Genomic DNA, 24,908 nt, shown 5'->3' with positions numbered 1-24,908 from the left:
GGCCGGGATACGGTCACTTCCGCCGGGGCAGCTCTGCATCCGGGTCAGCTGCTGCCGCTGCCGCTGTAGCCGGGGGACTGGGCCCGGGTCTCCACTGCCGTCCGAGGGGAGCGGGCTCCTCTCGGCGCTGCCTTCTGCGCCCTGGCCGTCAGCCCCACGTCGCCGGCCTGGAGGGGCGAAGAAGACGAGGGAGCCAAGGCTTCCTCCGGGGTGAGTGCGGCCCGGGAAGGCTGGGCACGGCGGGTCTGGGCTGAGAGCAGGCCTGGGGCGAACGTCCAAGGGGTGAGTGCCCCCCGGACAGCCCGAGAGAGGAAGCCCAGAGGGTTATCCGATGTAGGGGGCGCCAGGGAACCTGCCCGGGAGGCGCTTCCCGGATCCCCGCCCAGCCTAGGCCCCCGCCCTTGGCTCGGCTCCTGTTTGCCTTTGCTGTCCGTGCCCGCCGCCCGGCCACCCCTTTCCGTTGGGGCTGTTGTGCTCAGGATGGAACTTGCCCCCCTCCCGGCCCCGCTGCACACACCCTGGTCTGGGTGCGGTGACCCGGCCACTCTGGTATTTAAGACCAGCGTGCAGAACAAAGACTCGGACGTCTGATGTGCCCTGTACCCTAGGAATAGATACGGAAACGGCATTTGTAATGAGGGCTTTAGTAGACCTTCCTACCTTCAAAAGCCGAGTTCCTGCGTGGATTCAGACACTACCCTTTGCTTAATGGTTTGGGTTTCTTGGGTGGATCTGATGCAGCTGGAGATCTGTTAGATCCAGCCCTGTTAAATTTATTCACACCTATTACGTTGCTTTGAAACTTCCCTTGTCTGCCTGTTGCGGGAGCCTTTTGAAAGCACAGCTTTTGCCCTGTTCATCCTGGTAGACACAGGGCCTTCCTTAGAGTTTGTTGAATGAAGTGTGTGATTGCATTTTAGAGTTGCTTTTTTTCATCCTCACCTTTTTTTATTAGGGTCTCTATTTCTTTTAATGCCTAGTTTCTGAACTTCTTCAGTGAAACATATTCTTTTTCTAAAATTTTATAAGAATTTCTGCAACTTGTAAATGGATAACGTTGATAACTGGAGTTACCCTATTAAGTTACCTTGTATACTGTCTCCTTGATGAACTCGCACATCTTTTGCTTAGTTCTTGTCATTTTACATTTCTTCTAAACTATGCTTATTCTTCATAATCTCCTCTATTGCAGCCTAACATTGTTGGGCTTATACAGGAAGTGTGACAGATCCACTTCTGCAAACACTGAACTTGAACTAGATCATTATAAGTCAGTGCCCTTGTAGTCTTTAAGTATTAGAAGACCTTTGAAATTAAATGTAACCAAATCTGGCATTACAGCCTTACTCCGGATAAAGTTGCCGGTGAACAGGAGACAGTGTGCTGTATTCGAAAGTCTGCATTTCATCTGGGAACTAAGATGTGGTGTCATTTGCCTCATATATAAGATAAAATGGGGATAATAACACTAATGTTTTATACCTCACAAAAGTTGTTGATTGGAACATATGGGGATGATGAATGCACAAGTGGTTAGTGAACGTGAAAAGGAAAGTGGTTCTCTTCATTGCGTCTGGAGCAATGCTGGTAGGAGCAGCGATGGAGGAAGGCCTCTAAAAAAAAGGAAGCCTATATAGCCGGTTCTGAAAAATTAACCTTGGCTGGCAGTGGATGGAAAGTTGTCTTGTTAAGCTTACGTGGCTTATAAAGCAGAATACTAGTAATACGACGATAGTAATATTCCACAATTATAATTTTACATTACAACAAATATTCATAACTACAATAAAGTGTCAGAGATCAATATTAGACTTTAATCTTTTTAAAGGTCTTAGAGCATCTCCAGTATGTTCTGCATACTGATCATAAAAGTAGTGTTTGGAGGTGGCATAATTATCCTTTGCTTTCTTTTCACAATTTTGAGAAAAGTCAGCACCGTTGTAATTTTTCTTAAATTTTGTGTTAATGTTTCTGATAGAGTATCCCATTTTGTTCTTTTTTAAAATTGAGGTACAGTTGGCATATTAACATTATATTGGTTTCAGGTGTACATACAATAATGATTCGATATTTTTATATATTGGGAAATGATCACCACAATGAGTGTATTTAACATTCATTGCCACACATTGTTAAAGCTTTTTTCTTGTGATGAAAACTTTATTTTCTTAGCACATTTCAGATATGTAATACAGTATTAACTACAATCGCCATGCTGTACGTTACATCCTTAGGATTTATTTTATAACTGGAAGTTTGTGCCTTTTGACCCCTTCGCCCATTCCTCCAATGCCTCTCCCCTCTGGCAACCACCAGTCTGTTCTCTGCATCTTTGAACTTGGTGTGTGTGTGTGTGTGTGTGTGTGTGTATTAAGATTCCACATATAAGTGAGATGATATAATATTTGTCTTTCTCTGTCAGATTTACTTCACATAGCATAATGCCCTCAAGATCTATCCATGCTGTCCCAACCTGCAAGATTTCATTCTTTTTATGGCTGGATAATATTCCGTTGTGTATATATACCACAGTTTCTTTATCCATTCATTTATCAATGGAAACCAGTTACTTCCATATCTTGGCTGTTGTAAATGCTGCAGTGAATATGGGGCTGCGTAAATCTTTTTGAGACAGTGATTTTGTTTTCTTCAGATAAATACCCAGAAGTGGAATTGCTGGATCAAATGGTATTTCTATTTTTAATATTTTGAGGAACCTTCATATTGTTTTCCATAATGGCTTTACCAATTTACATTCTTGTCAAGAGTGCACAGGGGCTCCTTTTTCTCCACGCCCTTGCCAACACTTCCTCTTTTCTTGTCTATTCAAGCGTGGCCATTCTAACAGGGGTAAGGTGATATTTCATTGTGTCATTTCATTCTTAATAAAGCTACATGACCCTGCTCTCAAGGAAGCAGTGACAAGTGTGTAAGATTTTTCTGGAAGTGTTTTGATGATCTCTGTAAACATATAGGCTAGCCTAAAGTATTTTCCTATAGCACTACCAGTGTTGCCAGCCTCACAGGGAAAAGTGAACATAAATATTTAGAATGAATCCCTTTTGTTTAAATGGGGAAGTGAAAGACTTGCCTGGACATTTCCTTCTGCCAATAATAAGTGATTTCAGCATAGTTGGTAGTTACTACCACCTATTCCAGCAGCACTATTAGACTACATAATAGTAAAGTTGCGTGTAGATTATAATTTATAATTCAGACAGTTGTAAGTATGATTTTAATACTTAATTTTTGCTTATATTGCTGAGTTGCGTAGGAAAATCCCCTTCTTGGTTGAATTTACCACTGCATCTCCCTTCAGAAGTTGTGTCAGGAGGTAATCCATTCTCCTTCATTTTTAACCTCACTGAGGGTTAGCAAGTGTTCTGAATTTATATGCCTTCTCCTTGTGAATTGGCATAAGTTATCATGTGCCCCCAGTACCACAAGTATGTTGAGAAATCAAGTTATTCCTGTTGCGTTAGGTTGTTTTAACAAATGGCGTCTTAAAGTGTTATTTCCCTGTTCTAATTTACCAAATTTATGAACAAAAAATGGGAAACAGCCACAGTTAACTTGTGAGTCAGCAGTGTCCTGATTTCCTTCAAAGTGGTTGTGCTTATATTGCTCCTTTCTTGTTTGTTTCCTGTTCTTACAGCTGCTGATGATTAAGTGCTTCCAAGAACAATACTCTCTCAATTGTTTGAACTTTTTGTCTAGTGTACTTTTCTCTCTACAGTCTGTGATGAAATGGTCAAGAGTGAATCTGTCTGTATCTCTCCTCCTAAGTTCTGTTTCACTAGCTTTAATAAATATCCCCAAACTAAATATCCATGTCCATGTGCTGTGTGTATTAAAATCACATGCCTCAATATGATTTTGAAGTAAAAATTGAATGAATCAGCTGAGAGACCTGAAGGACTTGGGCTGTCTGGGTTTAGAGGAGTTATTTTCAAATGATAGACTTGTTCAAGTGGTAGCGGAACTGAAGGGCATGGTTCATCTTACAGAATTTTTCAAGTTACATATTTTCTCTTATAAATAAGGAATGATTTTACCGACAGAAATTGATAATTGCACGTGTATGGGTTGCCCTAAATATTTTCATTACATTTTTTGAGGGTAAAACAACAGGAAGCCTGTCGAATAATGTAGTTGAATAAGAAAAATAAGCCTATGGGGCAGAGCAAAACAAAGGCTTGCTCTCCAGTGTCCTACCTTGCAGTATTCACGGAAGTAGCATTTACAGGCTTATGTGCGAGCACTGTGCGAGCTGTTGGGAATATAGTGATAGTAACTGTCAGTCTCTGCTTTTATTTTTAAGATATTAAATATTTTTCTGAATATGTGGGATATTTGAAAAAGACAAGAACATCCTGATATTTTTCCAACACCTGCAAAAAGGTCAGACAAAATAACGGAAACTTTTTCCGATTATTGAATTTAGTAGAGTGATTATAAAAGACTTCAGAAAAAAATTGAGAAGTACAGTGAATTAAAAATATGCAAGAGACAGTCTTAAAGCTTTAGTAATAGAGTGTTTCAGTCTCACTTGAGCGTTAATTTCTAAGGTAATAAGTATTTGGGCTTGTTGGCCATAATTTGGGGTCTTTTATGCTAGTTCTGTGTTCTAAATAGAAGAGATTGATCAGATAGGTGTACCTTGTTTTGTTTACTTTCTTTTCTACCGAGAGGAAGGGTTGCTATCAGAACAATCTATGATCAGTGAAGACCTGCGTTAAGGTGTAGTCTATGTATCAGAAACGGAGCATATGGTAAATAAGTCAAGTTTACTGTAGTTCAGGTGTGTTTTCCATTTATTTCTCAACATTGCCTGGCTCAGTGTTTTCCCAGAGAACTAAAAATGACTTACATACATGAATACTGAGTTTTCCAAGCAAATATGTTGGTGAGGAAAAGAGCATTTGCCATTTTTTCTGTCCTCGAAAATTGAAACCTTTTGAGAATGTGTGAAACCTTTCCTTGAGCATAAGAAAGAATTCAAACTGAGAAGAGAGCCTCCCAGTCTCGGCAGAGATATAAATTTAGTTTACCGTATGACATCTAACACTGTAGAAAATCGCCAGTGTAATTTTGTTCTGGAACATAGTGCTTTTCTGTACAGGTTTGTACATATTTTGAGTGTTGTCATGACAGATAAAGCAATCATAAACCATGACCACATCTTTGTTTTATTTATTTTTTAATTTTTTAAATTTTTGTTTTGTTATTCCACTGTAATTAACAGTGTTCTGTTAGTTTCAGGTGTACAGTATGATTCAGTAATTCTGTATGTTACTCAGTGCTCATGATGATAAGTGTACTTTTAATCCTCTTCACCTCTTTCACTCATTTCCCACCCACCTCCCCAGCAGTTCTATATATATATATGTATATTTTTTTAAAGATTTTATTTATTTATTTGACAGAGAGAGAGAGAGAGAGAGACAGCAGTGAGAGAGGGATCACAAGCAGGGGGAGTGGGAGAGGAAGAAGCAGGCTCCCAGCAGAGGAGCCTGATGCGGGACTCGATCCCAGAATGCCGGGATCACGCCCTGAGCCGAAGGCAGACGCTTAACGACTGAGCCACCCAGGCGCCCCCCATCAGTTCTATATATTTGAGTCTGTTTTTTATCTCTTCTTATTCATTTGTTTTGTTTCTTAAATCCCACATATGCTTGAAATCATACGGTATTTGTCTTTCTCTGACTTTTTTCACTTAACATTATATCCCCAAGTTCCATCCATGTTGTTGCAAATGGCAAAAGTTCATTCTTCTTTCCAGCTGAGTAATACTCCAGTGTGTGGAGGCATCGTGTCCTTTTTTTACAAGACTAATTGAAGTGAATAGCTGGCACCATTTGTTTTATTGATAAGTATTTTTTAAAGTTATATATACATGGTTTTTACAAGTCAGATAGTTTAGGATTTACTGTGAAAAGCATCAGTCATTCTCCCCATCCTACCCTCTTTCTTCTTCCACTGGTGCTTACCACTTTTTGCTTTGTTTTTAATACTTGTAGTGATACTTCTATCTCTTAAGAAATACGTGTTTTAAACTGAGGGCCTCAAGGGGAGGGGGGTGGGGGAATGGGATAGACTGGTGACGGGTAGTAAGGAGGGCACGTATTGCATGGTGCACTGGGTGTTATACACAACTAATGAATCATCCAGCCTTACATCGGAAACCGGGGATGTACTGTATGGTGACTAACATAATATAATAAAAAATCATTAAAAAAAAAAAAAAGAAATACATGTTTTACTGCTTTTTTAAAAAAATAACTTTAGTCATCTATTGACTTGCTCTAATGCAATTGAACTAAATATTAGCTCATTTATACCTCTTGTGCCCTAAAGTTGTCACAGTTTTTGTCATACTCATTAACCAGTTGATTTTTATGACTTCTTAAATAATATACTTAAACCGCCAGTTCTTATTCCATCAGCCAAACCAATCTCTGCATTCTTCACTTTGTAAAGTGAGGTTGTACACCCTTTCTTAGACAGACTAAACTGAACAGACTAAAACTGAGTAGCCTAGGTTAACAAAGTAATTGCATGAATAGAAATACTCAGTTCAGTGTCTGAAAACTTAGGCTGAACTACACGAGGCAAGTTTAGTGTCGATACGAAGCGAATCTAAAGGTAGCATCTGTGTACTGGGTAGGTACTGAGTAGCCTTCTTTAAATGGCTCTGGAATGATGGCATTGAAGCTACAGAGATGGAAGTACAGACACATTAATTATACTTGAATTTAAAAATGTTAATTATAGGGGCACGTGGGTGGCTCAGTTGGTTAAGCATCTGCTCAGGTCATGACCCCAGGGTCCTGGGATCCAGCCCCAGGGAGGCTGCTTCTCCCTCTCCCTCTGCCTTTTCCACTGCTTGTGCTCTCTCTCTGTCAAATAAATAAAGTATTTCTTAATGTTAATTATATGTCAATTTTGAAAAGATACAGCACACGTACCACTTGGCTTTACTGAATCATGAATGTAATTTACTAGTGTTCAATTTCTAGAATCAACCTCTATCCAGAGGACAGAAAATTTACTTATGGATCTAGAGTAGAGAATATATTTTTATTCCTTGTGCCTCCCCCCAGATTGTTTTTACATAATTCACAAAACTTAATAAAATTTAAATCACAACCTGGGCCACACATGCATAAATGTAACTGAAAACAAATACTTTCACTGCCCAATACCCTTACTACAAATAGTACTTTACTAGAATATATATACTCTGATTTTCATTCTAATTCTTTTTATTTTTTTAATGGTAGTTGCAGCCCTATGAATTGATTTCATAACTAGGGTGTAAGTATGAACTAGAGTATAAGATTATTGCACCTTTTTAGCAGATAAAAAGTAACATGGAAAATATGTTGTTAATAAATTTTTGTTTTTTCACAGGACATTGGCTCTCTGGATTACCAGGAGTTTGTAGTTGATATTGAATCTAAGCTGAGGATGGAAGGTGTGGAACTTAAAGAAGAATGGCAAGATGAAGATTTTCCAATGTGAGCAATACTTGCAAATGAAAACAAATTTAAAACAAAACTTCAGAATGTCTTTATCGAGATGTCACTTATTAATGAATATTGAGCTTCTTAAAGAAACCCCGGGTCAAAAGGTGTTCATTTGATACTAGAAAATAAAAGTTCCTTTCCAACAGTTAGATGAATTCTCTGGTATCTTATCTTCCACTAAATATATATGTGATCTTCCATAATCTTTTATTTTTGTTTTCAACATTTAAATTTCAAAATGTTTGCTGTCATAAAAAATGCTTAAATATGGTATTTCTTAAACTGGAGTCTGAGGGGTTCCTGGGGGAAGGGAGTCTTTAGATGTCTATAAGAATTGTTCAGTTTTGTGCTTCTGTTTTAAGAAAAAAGTTACCATATAAGGGTTTTTTAGATCATCTGGCGGCTACTTTGACGCCTTTGCATTTGTATTTGCAGTTGTATTGGTACCAGCTGGGTTAAGAGAAAAAGGGCAAAGCAGACCTTATATTTCATGGTGCTTCCATACCGTCTTGGTCTGAAGACCTTCCCAGTGCATAGGAAGGTTCCTTAACGGTGAGAGTATGGACAGCCGGTGGGTGTACTGAGTCACTGTATAGCACATGGTGATAATAGTGATAATACAGAAATGCTGAGCTCAAGCTCAAAAGACTTGTAGCCGTCATTACCATACTCGAAGGAGAGTGACACATTACCATCACCACACATTCTATCGTATTTCACGTTCAACGTGCATTTGAGTTTTACATTTTTTAGGTTTATAATTTTTAGGTTTGTTTTGTAGTTGTATTTTAGACCAGTTACATAAGGAATTTATATCTACTTTTATGTGTTACATAAATATGTAAATCATCTCTGACAGTCTGAAAATTTTGTCTTTAAAAGGCATTTGTGAATTACTGAGGCTTAAGAAACCGCTTTATTCAGTTTTCCACATAATTGGTTCTGTAAGATATTTTTAATAGCTCTTTGAACTTCAAAAACAATTTTTTAATTTGTGAATTAAAACTTCTGGCTCCGTCTTCTAGACCTCTACCGGAGGATGATGGTGTGGAAGCGGATATATTAGCTGTGACTGGACCAGAGAGCCAGCCTGGTAAGAACTTGGCACTTTGGTTTCAATGAAATGGTAGACTTGGTGCTATTTTTTAACACATTGTTTGTCAAGGAAAAAAAGTATACTCACTTTTTGTTCTATTATTTGGAGCCAGAGGATAAGTTGAATGTTTAAGAAAGCATTTTTTGAATGCTTTGGAAATTTAACGTTGCAAAACCGTACCCTTGGGTTTTGGAAATTTCTACACTAAAAGGTTGAGAGGAGATCATTTTTAGTAGTAAGAGCTAACTCTAATGTTTACCTCTACTACTTAAAAAGACATATGCCTGGTGGGATGTGTCGTCTTGCCATGATGTAGAAGCAATAACGATCAAAATCCGAGGTTTGTAAATTAATGCTTTGGGATTGTGTTTGATTAATGATGTTTTTCTCAAGAATGAAATGGTTAGAATTTTTCTCTTATTTGGGACTCCTGGGATGCTCTTTCAGTTAAGCGTCCTACTCTTGATTTCGGCCCAGGTCATGATCTCAAGGTCATTAGATCGAGCCCCGCTTCGGGCTCTGCGCTGGGCTGGGAGCCTGCCTAAGATTCTCCCATTCCCTCTGCCCCTCCCCCACTCACATGCTCACACTCTCACTCCTCTAAAAAATAAATATATTTTTGAAGATTTTATTTATTTACTTGAGAGAGAGGCAGAGAAGGTGAAAGAGAGAGAGAGCATCTGAGCAGGGGGGAGGGGCAGAGGGAGAAGGAGAAGCAGACTCCCCACTGAGCAGGGAGCCTGATGCGGGGCTAGATCCCAGGACCCTGGGATCATGACGTGAGCTGAAGGCAGATGCTTAACCGACTGAGCCATCCAGGGGCCCTAAAAAATAAATATATTTTTTAAATGTTTTCTCTTATTCAGCTTGAGCATGTAAACATTCCTTCTATTTTTCACTTTTTTTTTTTTTTTTTTTTTTTTAACCATTCCATGCTCTCTAGAAGTCAATGGAAATAAAGTAAGAAAGAAACTCATGGCTCCAGACATTAGCCTGACCCTGGATCCTAGCGATGGCTCTGTGCTGTCAGATGATTTGGATGAAAGTGGGGAGATTGACTTAGATGGCTTAGACACGCCATCAGAAAACAGTAATGAATTTGAGTGGGAAGGTAAATGCTTCATTGTTTTTATCTGACCTTTATTAATGAATGTTTGTCTCTATATACATATCTGTTTTCTGAATAGCAGTCTCATATTAGGATAATTGAAAAACTTAAAACTTGATCTTGAACCTAAAATCAAGGATTAAGGGATTTTGTTAAAATATGAAGTTATTCTTTTTAAAGTTCCTACTATATTTGTTACTAAGATAGGAAATTCTGCTAATACTGAATATTCTCATGACTTTCAAAACTGTTTTTAGTAGATTACACAGGTGGCTTTATTTTCTTTCTTAATTGCCCAGTATTGTAAAGTTATGTTTTTTCATGTTGCTTCCAAAATATTGCTTAAGTATAGCATGTTCTTTTATTTAGTCAATCAGCTAAGAAAAAAGGCTTTGAAGAGACAGGTAACATAGGGAATATGCTAAAAGTAGTTAAGGGTTTGCAGAGAGGGAGCTTTGAAGGGAGGTTTTTGAGGGTGACTTTTTTAACTAGGTTTTCCTGATAGTGCCACAATTTGTAAACAACCAGCTTGAATTAATGTGCACTCTTAGTCCCCAAACGTCATATTCCTTATTATTAGTTATTTAGAATTCAAAGGAATTGGCCTGTGTTTTGCTTTGCATGTTTTCTTTAATTAGATAATTTCTGTGTCCGGTATCTTTATATAGTTGTGTGTATATTCCATCTTTAAAATGATTTTTACTTCAAAGCAGTGTTTAGCACTATCTGCAGTAAAGAGTAAGATCCTTGATACGCTGTATCTTTGTTCTTTTTTCTTCCCTGTTTTACTGGTTCAATAGCAGTCCACTAATAAGCAATATTTTAAAAAGATACTGAAATAGTTTTCTGCCTATGTGTTTTGTCTCTTCTTTCTTTACTGCTGCTGTAGTCATTTCCTGGAAGGATATTTTCCGTTAACAGCTTTATCTTGGAAACAAACAACTAACATGCCGTAGGTTCCCCTCCCCCCCATCTTTTGGTAAGGACTATGATACTAAAATTTTGAAAATCATTACTTCATTTAAAATCCGCTAAAATGAAATCTTGAAATATAAATTACACCTAATCATTGGTGCTTCTGCTTTGGCTAATGTCAATTTAAAATAGACTTTTGCATGTACACGTCAGAATATTATCAGTAAATTTCTGCTCAATAAAACTGATCAAATGAGAAATAATCATCGACTGGTTAACCACTTTCTATCTGGTATTACAGTGTTTGGGGAATCATTTATGTGTTCAATAACAAAAAACCAATTTGCTCTCAGTTACTTTAAATAATCCTAGCGGCAACTACCAAGAACAATGTTGTAAATAGAATCTGAACGGCATTGTAGGGCCAGTGTACTAAGATTTTGATGGCTTATGAATTATCATTTTTGGACATATGAACATACATCGCACTGTGATTAGGTGCTTTCTGAATTAGCCAATACAAAAAAAGTTAACCATAATTTCCAAAAACATAAAATGGCCTCACATCTATAGCAAGCCTTTTCCTCTGTTACAAAAGAAATACTTAAAATTCCACAGAAGGTATAATGAAAAATTCTCTGAACAATCTAATTAGATAGTAAAGTGGTTAACATGTAATTTGACTTTTATTGTATAAATAACAATTTGTGATTCAAAACCTTTTTATTTTGACAGATGACCTTCCAAAACCCAAAACTACTGAAATTATTAGGAAAGGCTCAATTACTGAATACACAGCAGCAGAGGAAAAAGAAGATGGACGACGCTGGCGTATGTTCAGAATTGGAGAACAGGACCACAGAGTCGATATGAAGGCAATTGAACCCTATAAAAAAGTTATCAGCCATGGAGGTAAGAGCTATCAAAGATTGTTCATATTTTTTAGTGCAATATCAGAAATGTAAATGCTTAAAGAAACTCTATCTTAAGTAAAAAAATATATATATATATAAAAAACACACATCATGTCATTTTAGAAACAGATTTGAAGTTAAAGGATAAAACCAAATTTAAAAATCGTTAATACATGCACGAAGTATATTCAAAAGGTACAAGAGTATACAGTGAAAACTATTTTCCACCCTATCTCTAGACACTCCCCCCAAAACTGGGACTTTCTCCCCTTTTTATCCATTTAGAATTTATATATAGTGGAGTGCTATAATCCTTTTTTGTAGCTTTGCAATTTTTTTCCCAGTTTCATGAGATATAATTGACATTGTGTAAGTTTAGGGTGTAAAACGTTGATCTGATACAATACATGTGGCATAATGATGGCCATTTCTTTTTTGTGGTGAAAATATTTAGGATCTATTCCCTTAGCAGCTTTCGAGTACATGATACGGTATTACTAACTCTAGTCACTGTGCTATATGTTAGATCCCTAGAACTTATTCATCGTATAACTGGAAGTTTGTACCCTTTGACTGCCATCTCTTCTTTTCCATTAGTCCCTGGTAAATACCATTTCAGTCTCTGTTTCTAAGTTTGGCATTTTTAGATTCTGCATATAAGTGATATCGTACATTTTTTGTTTTTCTTTCTGAACTTTTTTACTTAGAAGTGCTCTACTCTGAAATGTAAGATTGAATGAGCTTTGACAAATGCCCGTATAACCGTATATATAGATACAGCCATATCACGTACACCTAGACAAGTGGAACGTTTTCATTGCCCCCAAAATTCTCTCAAACTCCTTCCCAATGATGACCCCCCCTCCCCAGTAACCACTATTCTAGTGTCCACCCCTTCGAGTGCTTTTGCCTGTTCTAGAATTTCATGTAACTGGGATCATATAGTACACCCTCTTTTGTCAGCTTCTTTTTCTCAGCATGTTTTTGACGTCCATGTTGTTTCATGTGTGTTGTTCGTGCCTGTTCGTTCATTGCTAAGTAGTATTTCATTGCATGGATAAACCGCAATTGGCTTATTCATTTTTCTTTTGATGTACATGTGAGTTGTCTCCAGTTTGGGCCATGATGATTAAAATTGCTGTGAACGTTCTCGTACTAGTCTTTTTGTAGATATAAGTAAAACCTGGCATTTTAAACTATGACTCTTAATTTACCTTTAAACTGCGAGTAAATCATTTAGTTTTACCGTAAAGTACAGAACTAGTTCATTCCACATTCTTATGGAGCACCAACTTTGCATATTTGTGGAATATCCAAAAACACAAGGCTTCATGTCTTAGGAAATCACAGGTCAAACGGGAAAAGCTATGGGAGTGCGACTGTAACTTCTGTCCCTGTCTGGGAGTTTACCTCGACTCTGAAAATGGCGTCAGAATGTTAATGGTAGTCAAAATGCAAGTCGCTCTCTGAACGTTTCTTATTACCTGAAATCCTAATGCAGGAAAGGGGACCACATAGGTTAAACTGATTGGGGTTTTTTTATGTAGAGTCCTCTCTACTTAATTGACTTTCTGCCAAATGCATTCCCCTCCGTATTTCTATAGTCTTCATTCATCTGAAAGCAAATGACTTGAATATTTGCAGTTACATTATTCCGCCTAATTTAATCCTATTCAGATGAAGAAAACAGGATAATCTGGATCAGGAAGCCCACAGACTTGCATTAATTTAGCCGGTTCATAGGAAACAAGTTGTGAGACCTGCCTCATGGTTTAAACCTAGTATCTTTCAGAAAGAGCGCTTTATTTGGATTAGGGGGAAATAATTAGGACCATTTTATCCTATTGAATTATCACAATGTGTTTTGTGACCAAGAGACTGAGAAAGGTATTGAAGACGCTAATGTTCTTGCATGTTTAAACCTTTTCAGTGCGTGTTTGTAAACAAGAGAAATGAAAGTTAAAACAGTGTTACTGGATATAGCTTAATATCTAGAGATTATAAGAAACGTACACATTTTAACACTTTTTCTTCAGTTAAAATTGTCAGAGATGTAATTGTAGTTTTTAATACTCTAAAATCTACAAAATGCTCGGCATTGTTGAGTGTAAAAGTATTTTTTCAAAAGCACCCACTTTAACCATAACCTGCATAAGATTGTTTTATTGCAGATGTTTTCCTATTATGCCTGCTTGGATTATATCACTTCATTTGTCCATTTACTAAAATAAGCCTGGCTTTCTGATTATGCCACTTTAAATGGGTTTCTGGCTTTTTTGCCCACTGTTCCCTCTTCAGATTTTATTCTCATTTTGAGAAGAGGGGATTTAAAGATCTATAAGGCTATATATATATGGTTAAAAAAGAAACCATGTTTTTTGTTCAAAAAATTTGTGGGACGTGAACCACTAAACTCTATCAGCTGTACAGACTTCCTCCGAAAAAGGAAGATCATGCTGGTGAATTTATCTTTGATTTCTGTTTCAGGATATTACGGGGATGGATTAAATGCCATTGTTGTGTTCGCTGTCTGTTTTATGCCCGAAAGTGGTCAACCTAACTATAGATACCTGATGGACAATCTCTTTAAGTAGGTATATCTTCACAAAAAATTCTGGACAGAATTCTGGGTGAATTAGATCTCCAATTTAAGGAAGTGAATTTTACCTGGGAGAAGATTATAATTATCCCCATTCCAGTTCTTTAAGTCCTTATTCTTTGGCATTGCGAAACTATTCATTTTCCAACTCAACAGGAAACTTGTCCGTTTAAAACTGGAAGGGATAGTTTAGATTATCTGTTCCAACTTCTTTATTTTACATTAAGTGTAAAGAAATTACTTTTATCTCAAAATCATATGGCTAAACTGCATTTACTCCCAAAAAGCCAAACGTAACTGAACTGACTCAGTTCTTTTTCCACAGAGTCATTCTATTTGTTAAGTTAGTGGTGTTTTAAGAAAACTTATTGTGGAAAATTTCAGACTTGTATAAAGGTATAGAGAAGTGTATTGAATCTTTGTGTATGAGCCACCCGCTTCCACAATTAATCAGTTTATACTTCATTCCCAAAATGTATGCTCTTCCCATTGTATAACCTTGAAGCAAGTCCCGGAAATCATGTCCATTCATCTATAAACTTTTAAGTGTATATTTCTAAAAGATAACTGTTTTTGATACATAATCACAATACCAGCTAATGCAGTCTTGAAATTTTAATTGGTTTTGCTGTCATTGAAGGGAAGGGATGGGCATTGTATAATTTGGATAATTTTATTTGGTTCTGCAAAGCAGTATTTAAGGCTTAAACTTAATTTGTTTTTACAGGTATGTTATTGGCACTTTGGAGCTGTTAGTGGCAGAAAACTACATGATAGTTTATTTAAATGGTGCTACAACTCGAAGAAAAATGCCCAGTCTGGGATGGCTCAGGAAATGCTATCAGCAAATTGATAGAAGGTATTGTAAATACACATTGAAAGCTAGTCTGAATAATTTTTATAATTTTATTCAATTTTATTTCCTGTAGTCACTTAAGGACACCATAAATTATATTTGTTAATTTCATAACACGTTTCTAATTTTCTCAGTTCAGTATTTTAGAATATCATGAAGGAAATTAGTTTCGATCTGTTTTATATATAAAGAATAATTCCTTAAAACAAACCTATAAAATAGTTCTTTATTTCTCCTTATTTATACCACATTGAGCATTTTCCTATAATTTATGTTTTGGGAAAGGATGGAGAATTTAGTACATTTCCTATTTTAATACATTCTGAATTTTGCCTGACTTATAGTGCTTAGAGTATTTTATGGGTTTTAAGATGCTTAACTATAATCTTACTTTGGAGTGAGCTCTAGGGAGCCTGTTCTCCTGGGAGTTAGTCATCCATGCTAATGGAAGGAACTTTGAATCTCCAATTGGGTTGATATGACTATAGCTAATTTGAACCAGTTTAATGAATTTAGACTCATTAATAGGTTTCTCTAAATACGTAAACATGGCGTGGGCTAGTTGTTACGATTAAAAAAAAAATCCTTAATGATCACTTAAGTGTGGAATATGTATGATAAAATAGCAGGTTTTATTTGGTCGTTTTAAGTCATCCAGGGTAATGCCTTTAATTTTTATTCAGAATTTTAGACTCCATAAGAATGTGTTAGATCTGATTTACATTTCCTGTTCCTGTGGTGATCTTGACCCCCAGCTTTCTGCTGGCACTGCGCCTTTCATGGTGTTGAAGAAATGAATACCAGTTCCCCTCTTGTCCTGAAAAATGAAATTTCGTATTTAGTATCGATTTCTACCTCTGGTGACAGAATTCTAAAGACACGTGAATGTATCTAGGAGACATTTAACAACAGGCTATACTGTGAACATAAATTTAGCCAAATGAAGTAAAGTTCATCTCGTAGCAGTAGGCGAGACCATCAGAATTCAAGAGTGTGTTTTCTTGTCTTAGGAATATCATATCTGAATGAACTTTTGGATGAGGGTTTGTGTGTGTGTGTGTGTGTGTAAAGTTGCACATTCTTATTGATGCCTTTTCTTCTAGCATTAGAATTTATAGAGCTTTAAATTTTTTCTTTTCCTTTTCTTTTTTTTTTTTTAACTCCAGGTTACGGAAAAACCTAAAATCACTAATCATTGTACATCCCTCATGGTTTATCAGAACACTTCTAGCTGTCACAAGACCCTTTATTAGGTAATTTTCTAAGAGTCATTGACTTTAAAAAAAAAAAAAAAAACAGAAACAAAAACACAAACTCCTTATGTGAATTTCTTGTCAGTTCTGTTGGTCAGAATATTGAGGTAATTATCTTTATTTTCTTCCATAGCTCAAAATTCAGCCAAAAAATTAGATACGTCTTTAATTTGGCAGAACTAGCGGAGCTTGTCCCCATGGAATATGTTGGCATACCAGAATGCATAAAACAGTATGTTTTGTTTTATTTCTTTAATTGTATTGGATCTTTATATATTGATGTGCAAGAGGTAAATATTTTTCAATAGTCATTCTTTTTCACTTCCTATATGAGAAATATTTTGTAACTGCTCTTGTTTTTGTAACTAAGGGAAAGGGAAAGAAGCCATTTTCCAGCACCTTCCCCATAAGTCACCGTTTTCTTCAAGCCATCAGCTGAAGAAGCAAGAAGGATTATTTCTGGTTACGATTCATTTTTATTTTTAAAAACTGTTTATTTTTAAAGACTATTTACAATCTTAAGAGGTGATTTCCTGATCAGTCAGTACTAAAGAGCATTCTCGAAACTTGAATGTGCTGCTGTCCAAATTTGAGTCCGTTCATCCTGGCATTGAATAATTACTATTCCAAAAATTACTATTACTGGAGAAATACAATATTATTTATATCAGCCTAACCTCGGTTCACTCTAGTGGCTGGAATATATTCTGTTTACCAGAATCACCTCCATCTAATTTTTTAAAAGGATTTGGTAGAAGGCTGTTAACATAAATCCTTGAGTATCACACTGGTAAAATGTGGAAGAAGTTTTTTGGTCTACCGATCTGTGGTTTAGTCTGTTGAATGTGTCAAAGCCAGATTTCTTAGGTCAGTTTTGACTTTCTACATAGTGTGTTAAATATTTTTGGTTTTGCCAGCAGACTTATATGAGTTTATTGTCAGTGCCTTTTTTCAAGTTTTGTTCATCTTCATAACATGTGTATTTACTGAAATAACTCTTCCCTACCAAGGTATGAAGAAGAAAAGTTAAAAAAGAAACAAAAAAGGTATATGCACACCTTGACTGGGTTGCATCTAGACTAGTCCATTTGCATTGCACAGACTAACTTCCTTATTGGTTGGTTAGCTTGTAGACAAAGATAATAGCATTTGTAAATATAAACATACCCCAGAATCCAAATATAGAGTGAATCCGAAGTTCCTGATGCTGAATATGGCTTGGAGTCACCCTGTTCTAACACCACGTGTAATGCCAATTAGTAATTAAAGGCCATAGCCCCTCCTCACTCCTTCATGTTATCCATACTGATAGCAAAACCAAAGAAATTGCTACGAATACTATTTGGAAAACCAATTACCTATAAGGTTTTCTCTGTTTCACCATGTTGTTTAAATGTCTAACTAGTGCTTTTGATAAATATATACGTACTTTTTTAAGGTAACAATTTATTTCCCTGGGGTTTATGAGTATATTTGCAATGCACATATTCTTTGGCTAACCAACATTGATTTCCCTATACGCTTAAACGGCCTGCTAACCAGTCAAATTCTACATATGATAAAATACCTAAAATTCAGTATACCATTAAATAGTTAAACACTCTGCTTTCCATCTTTAATTTTGAATACTTCCGCTTTGAGCATAACAAACTATTAGCTATTAATATCTTGGCATAGAAGAGGAAGGGCAAGGTATAAAATAGTTACCATTTTGTGGAGCAGTTTAGAACAGTGTAGTATTTGGAGCTGACTTGTTAATGGATTTTTTTTTTTTAATGGCAAATTAGCAAAGCAGCTTTAATACAGTCTCTCTTAAGTGGAGAGATTCTTTGAACACATTTTGGCTTTGTTGATGAGCCAGAATTCAGTTGACCATGTGATGGGATCATAGCTTTACATTTTTATTTGACTCTTAACAGTTTAACAAACATTTTAACATAGAAATGTGGATGGTAATTTGAGATATTGCTACTCTTTTTCCTTTCTAGACACTGGTGTACACTTGCCAGATAGATAACTGAAATTAAAAATATAATTGTATAATGAAGCCAGCTGCTTCATGGATTTCAAAATGAATTGCTTTTGTTGATAAAATCTGTATTGTTCCTTTTTACAAAGTTCTGAGTTTTTAATTACCTGGAATTCAGGCATCAGAAAAATAGTGGAACTATACTTTTTATTTAAATATATTGTTTGATAACCTACCAATACTATTTTATCTTGATTTTTTCCTTCTTTTTTTACTTTTGTTTTGTTTGTGGTAGAATCATTACATATATCTTTCAGACACTTCTTAGTTTTTGCACAAAGTTTGTTAGTCTTAAAAAATAATCCTTGTCAGCTTGAAAGTGGTGACGTTTAAGTTTTAAAAATAAAGGAGCATATTTTTAGAAATGTAACCGAGGCTCTGTGTGGAGGAGCTTACTTAAGGTGAAATCTCTAATAATGAGTACTGGGAATAAGGAGGATTCAAAGCTGAGTGTGCAAGCAAAGTAGTTTTAAATGTTGTAGATGTTTCTTTCAAACAACTCAGTGCAAGTGTGGCCAGAGAGATTGCAGTTGTTAAAATGTTGGGATGTAGTTTAAAAATAATTTTCGACATAGTTCAGATGTTGAAAAGACTGGATGTATATTGCATGCCTTATCGAGACTATATACCTCTCATAGTTTTGATACCAGGCTAAAAAATGTTTCTAAATCTTATTAATCTGGCTCTACCACAGACCAAGACTTTTGGGTCTCATTCACTAATGTTGAGGTGATCCTAGTCATGGGTGGTGCTGGTCATAGTAACGGAAACAAGTGTGAAAAGTATCATACATTACACCAAATTGTTTTAAACTCCTCTCCATCAGTAATGCAAACGGGTACGAATATAATAGTAATAGACTGTTGTACATTATCTTTAAAGTGTTGTTTATAATTGTGTTGTAATTACATAATTCTTCTAATGCCCACTTGCCAAAATTTTGATACGATCTCTCCACAACCCACCACTAATCCAGTTCTATTTTTAACCCAATCTAGATATTTCCAATTATTAAATTTGATGGCTTCTATCAAAATAAGTGAAAGGCATTTATATTCTCCGTATACCAATAAATTTTGGCGAACAGTTTCTGCAATATGCATATGTACCACTGAATTTAAAAGCATTCATCAGTTGGTGGCATTAGTGGCACTTCAGCATTCCGGTTAACAAAATCATTTTTGAGGGAGTTTTTCCTGCCGCTCCCCATCGCTTAGGTCCCAGCCCTGCTACAGTTCAAGACTTGAATATGCCTGTTAAAATGTGAACTTTTAATAAAGCTTGTGGGCATTTGTATGTAAAGTATTTTATAATCTTTAAAGAAACAGCAGTCACATTTCTTGCCAGTGTCCTCTTGTCTTTAAAAATTATCTTTCCTGGTTGGGGAAATGTTTGGTAACCTTTTTACTATGTCTGCTTCTTTGCAAAGCTTTGTTTTTAACAGAATAATATTCTATGCTAAAAGTAGTCACAATTTTTAGAAAGAAGATTGTTTAGTTGCTAGTGTCTTATTATCTATATTGTTTTTCATTAAACAGAGTTGATCAAGAGCTTAATGGAAAACAAGATGAACCGAAAAGTGAACAGTAAGTTTGGCATCTAGTCCAAACAAGACAAGAACGTGCTGATGAAGCAGTGCTCTTTTTTGCATTTATAATGCATTATTGGCCCTGATTTTTATGTAACCTGTTACAAAATTGACTTGACTCTTCCTTAATGGACTTTTGTATAAGGGACTGTTCACTGCTGTATTGGTTTGCAAATCTCTTGAATTTAGCTCTTTATTAGCTAATTATATTGTAATCCTTTTATATGTTATATTGCTAAATAGCAGAGAACCACACTTTATATAAAGCAGTTTAGCGTTTGTTTGTTGAATGATGCATCATCTTCAGTCAACTATTTATATGCCTAAATGGTAAAGGAAAGAGATAATATATATTTTTATGTTTCTGAGCAATATTTTTTAATGTATACCTGTCTTGTGGAAGAATGTGCAGGTAAATAAGGCCATGATTTGTAAAGTGCATGTTTGAATTTTTGTTTTTGTAAATGGTTAGATACATTTCCTGGGTAACTTAGAAAACAGAGTTGCCCCTAAGGTGAGGGACAGTTAAACTGGTTCTCATGAATACCCAAAGGTCATGTATGTAGTCTGAGTAGATTAATACTATCCTAAGCTGCTTTTTTTTCTCATTTAATACCGTTTCTTAATTCAGAAGCGCAAATACAAGTGTATTGCACACTTTCCTTTTTAAACTTTTAAAGACAAGTCAAAAAGCCATTTTTAGAACTAGAGAATTTAAGAGGCCAAGAAGTGGGGTTTGTATATATGTATATATGGGACATTTTATCTTCTGGCCAAAAGTCAGAACTTCATAAAAATTTTTGGTCTGTTCACTAATGTGAAATAAGCTGTGTGGCCAGGGTATCACTCTCCAGAATTTGTGAGTGCCGTGTAGTAGTCAGAGACCGTGAGGAGTGACTCACTGTCACTGTTTTTCTGTAGAAAATAGGGGCTGCTTTTTTAACTGCTCTCAATGTGGGCACTTTACCAAAATACTTCTTAAACTTGATAGTAGGTAGGTGTGTGACCTAATCAGATTTGTGTATATTCACATTTTCTGTTGAATCATGTTGACAGTACTGTAAATTAAGTTATTTTTTAAGTCTTAGAGCATCATTACATTATGCTGTTTTGGACGACATTTGATATAAGCATATCAGCTTTGTGTTTAATTTGGTAAATACCTTGACTCTACATTGACATACATTGTCCTGAGGTGCCCAGACAGAACTTAGTTACCCACAGAATCATCCTAAAACAACAGATTGGTCTGATAACTGTGTCATATGCTTGTGTGACTTATACACATGTGGAAAAATTAGGATCCTCCAAGTTTGAGGGTACTACCACACCCCAGCCCTTCCTATAAGGTAATTTACAAATGAATGTCCCCGAATAGCAAAATTGAAGCAGATGAGAGCTAAGCTTTTAGGACTTATTCTGTCCCAGACTGAACACACGTGTGGCTTTTACCATTGCCATTTTTTATATAAAGTTTCTGTTACAAAAGAAAATTTTCCTTTACTTTTTGTCCTCCTCAGTTATAAACTTGGCATGCTAACCTAAGTCCAATTATGGGAGTTGCTGGAGGATTCCCAGGACGAGCTGTTCCTCAGCAGCCTTCTGACTTAACTTGGATCCAGCAGGCGTGGGCAGATCCTAAACTAATGTCATCCTGGCACATAAAGCCCAAACCATTATCGCTTGCTCAAAGCTCAGAGACAGTCTGTGTCGGAAACAAACTGACAGTAACAACTGAGGCATCCTTCTGAATTTAGCATACGAGAATTCTGAGTGAAGGGTCACTGCATGTGATTATGATTAGAGTCTACGTAGAGCACTTTCATAGCCTTTCATCCGTAAGTCTTCATTCTGTTGACAATTTGCCGAGCTTTTTAAATAGGTGGCTTTCCTCCACGTGAAGCACACGGTTCTTCAGGTTCAACAGTTTATTGTGCTTATTCACTTTCGCTTTTGCAAGCATGGTTCCTAACTGTAGATACAACTTGTTGCAGAAGTGGCACATTTTCGTTAATATTTTTTTAAAGTACAAGTAACCCTTAATCTATTAGAACGTGAAAATTCAGAGGGAACAGTGTTAATACTCGGGATATTATGAAAGGGATGTGCTGTGAATCGTTGGATTAAAAGACACCTGCTCTGACCTACACCTTAATGGAATCTGGTACAGGGACATGCCCCGTAATAAATGTTTCATAACTAGAAGGCATGAGATCGTAACTAGTAGGTTAGAGGAAAAGCACTTAGCAAGTTTGTTATTTGTAATTTGTCACTATGTGACATTCCCCCCATATCACTCAATTTTAATTTTCCAGGGCTGGTTGAAATGAAAGTACGTAAAATGTAGTATTTTACCTTTCTGCTGGGGTCATGGATCTAACTTAACTTGTTTAATTTGATTTTTGTCACTGTATTTTGTTATACGTGGGATCCGAGTGTCTCTTTTTAATCAAAAGTTTCTCATATAAAGGAATTTGGTTGTGTTCTGCTTGGACAGATTCCTAAGTAGCACCAAGGAAAATGCTTAATAGCCTTTAACTCAAGTGGGGCATGGGGAAGATAGGATCCTAAGGAGAGCCTGGTGGGGTAGTTTGAAAGGAAGATAACCAAACAAGGAAGTAAGAGAAAGAACTCTAAAGGGCAAAGAGGAGCTTTTATCTCGGATGTCACTGAATGTGTCAAGGGAAGTACTGTGTATGGCAGCTCTTTGCACCATGTAAGAGGCTTTCTTGTATCCAACGGGAAAACCTACAGGCTTCACACACAATATGTGAATTAATACTGGAGTGAAGAGGGCAAAAGCTGATAATACCTATAATGAGAATTTGTATTTTCCTCTGTTTTGTCTCTTCATACACAAGCAAGTTTGTACAGAGAGGGTCAGCAATTACACTGCTCAGATTCAAGTTTAGGACTAGGTTATTTTTCATATTTTATGAAACATGGTAAACAATGTAGTCTTCCAAAGTGGACAGCACTATTTAGTGACTGCACTGAATACTGAAATTTGCTGATCGGTAAGTAGATATCAGTAGCTAGAATTTCTTCAACTAAAACTTCAGAATTTAAGGTAAAGGTTCTGTTTTTGATAGAGATTTCTTGTCGATGACTATAGTGTTACTATTTGCTTGTTTTTATGTGAGTGCTCAGGGAATTTGGAAGTGTTTGATTTAGTGCAGAAGTGGCTTTTTTAGATTTCTTCAATTGAGAGGTAAATTAGCATTAGGATATTATTGGTTAGAATAGGCCAATTTCTTGTTGAGATCAGTAAAGGTATGGATATAAGGTGACAGTAGCTTCGTCCTTTTTCCCGTGTTATATGTGGAAAATTGCTAACATTGCTCAATCAGAAGGGAGAAGATAGGCTGAAAATAGAAATTTGCTAATCCGTTCCATCATGTTTTCTTATTTTTTTGAATATTTAGACATTTGAGAAATGGATCACAAACCTCAAAAGGAAGGAATAGAGGAGTTAATGTGCTTATTATTAGACCAAATATTCTGTTAGAGTTTATCCTTGTCACAGGGAACAGGAATTGTGTGATTTGAGTCGCTGGGAGAAAGCATGAAGAATTTAGCCTCACCTGAGAAGGTCAGCTGGTTAGGGAAGTGGGAGATTTTCTGCTCAGTGTTCTAATAGTACAGAAGAATTACCTAGGGATACTTTCACTCACCTCTTCCCTAGTCCCAAGATTCCAAATGAAATTAGAATCAGATCAGTGGTGAGTCCCAGTAAAGTAACTTTCTTTTCAAGTTCCAAATGGTACTTGAAAATAAGTATTGTGTTGAACATAACGACTGACACTAAAATTTGAACGTAGCTGTTACTTTGTTGCAACTGTTTATGATAGATCTACTTAATTTCTTATGTTTGGAGAATTACTTTTAAGAATACTATGAAAAGTTCACATAAAGCACTTAAACACCTGATGAAAATCCAGGGTTTAATTAAGCTTTCAGATTGATAAAGAATTGCATTGAGCTGCTTGCTTCGTATAGCTGTCTGATTCTATCTTGTAAGACATTGTACAAGAGGTTAAAACATTTACATTTTGGAATCTTTGTGTTTTCACAATCAGTGTGGCTAAGGAGGAACTTGGAAAATAATACTAATTAGCTATTCCACTGCACTTTTAAAAGTTCTGCCCCTTAAACCATTTATTTACATAAACCTAGCTAGCAAATGTTGGAGGTGTGTTCAGGACCACTGACTTGCACAGTCCATAGGACACTATTCACATAGAACACAATTCAGAGTGAGTTAGACACCTACACACTTTGATACAGATTTCAAAAATTGAAATATTTTTCTTAATGTAAGTTCACGGGCTGCCATTTAGACACAGTGTGCTGTGATCATTTCACTACCATTCAGTTGATGTTGCGTAGCCTTGGTGCTGTCATTTTACAGTGTGTGAAATTTAGTTCTGATGACTGTGTGTGCAAGATGTTGATGTGATCCCTGTAAGAAATAATAGGTTTGGCCGTGATTTACTAAGGAGGTGTAATATTTTTCCTTTGACTTGTTAGGAATACAGTAACTTGTGTCCTGATTTGTTGCACATCATATTTTTGCAACGTTAATGACTTTAAATAAATTAATTGGAAAGTTTGTTTTTGACTCATTTTTATGACATTTTTTGTCTTCCATTATGCTATTAAATTTTGACACTGAATTATCTCATAAGCCTTTCAGATAGTTTTAGGCCTTTTGTTTCTGTAGTCTGGGTTCTACTTCCTATTCTTCAAGGGAGTGAAGTGTTCATCCTGCTTTAATTTTAAACATTACCTTAATTATCATATTTTGTATTTCATAGTTTAGAATCATTTTAGGAGTGGGGAATCCAACAATAAAATCAATTCAATAAGTGGCTGAAAACATGGCATCAATGAGACTCTGTTTAGCTTATAGACCTGCTCAGAGATTCCACTTAGTAACACTTAGGTATTTACTCCTTAATCACTGTTCGGCTACTTAATGGCAAACAGCTGTACACATATTGCTGCCTTTAATCCACAAT

General features: G+C 36.2%; 1 protein-coding gene across 2 annotated transcripts; it reads left to right on the top strand.

Moving 5' to 3' along the window:
• Positions 1 to 24,499, top strand: BNIP2 (BCL2 interacting protein 2). 2 transcript variants are annotated; one of them, XM_045775980.2, is made up of 11 exons: positions 2 to 210; positions 7,414 to 7,520; positions 8,555 to 8,622; positions 9,569 to 9,736; positions 11,384 to 11,560; positions 14,050 to 14,152; positions 14,889 to 15,020; positions 16,184 to 16,270; positions 16,404 to 16,502; positions 17,281 to 17,316; positions 19,838 to 24,499. In XM_045775980.2, the coding sequence occupies exons 2-11, from the start codon at positions 7,471 to 7,473 to the stop codon at positions 19,887 to 19,889; spliced, it is 972 nt and encodes a 323-aa protein (XP_045631936.1). In that variant the 5' UTR covers positions 2 to 210; positions 7,414 to 7,470; the 3' UTR covers positions 19,890 to 24,499. The 2 variants fall into 2 exon arrangements, with proteins under 2 accessions (XP_045632709.1, XP_045631936.1); XM_045776753.2 differs by lacking the exon at positions 17,281 to 17,316 and having other exon boundaries at positions 1 to 210.
• Positions 24,500 to 24,908: the final 409 nt, after the last annotated feature.

The sequence above is a fragment of the Ursus americanus genome, chromosome 36, assembly GCF_024610735.1.
Source record: "Ursus americanus isolate L20-20 chromosome 36, mUrsAme1.1.p, whole genome shotgun sequence".
NCBI classification, from domain to species: Eukaryota; Metazoa; Chordata; class Mammalia; order Carnivora; family Ursidae; genus Ursus; species Ursus americanus.
This window is presented reverse-complemented; position numbering and strand designations above follow the sequence as displayed.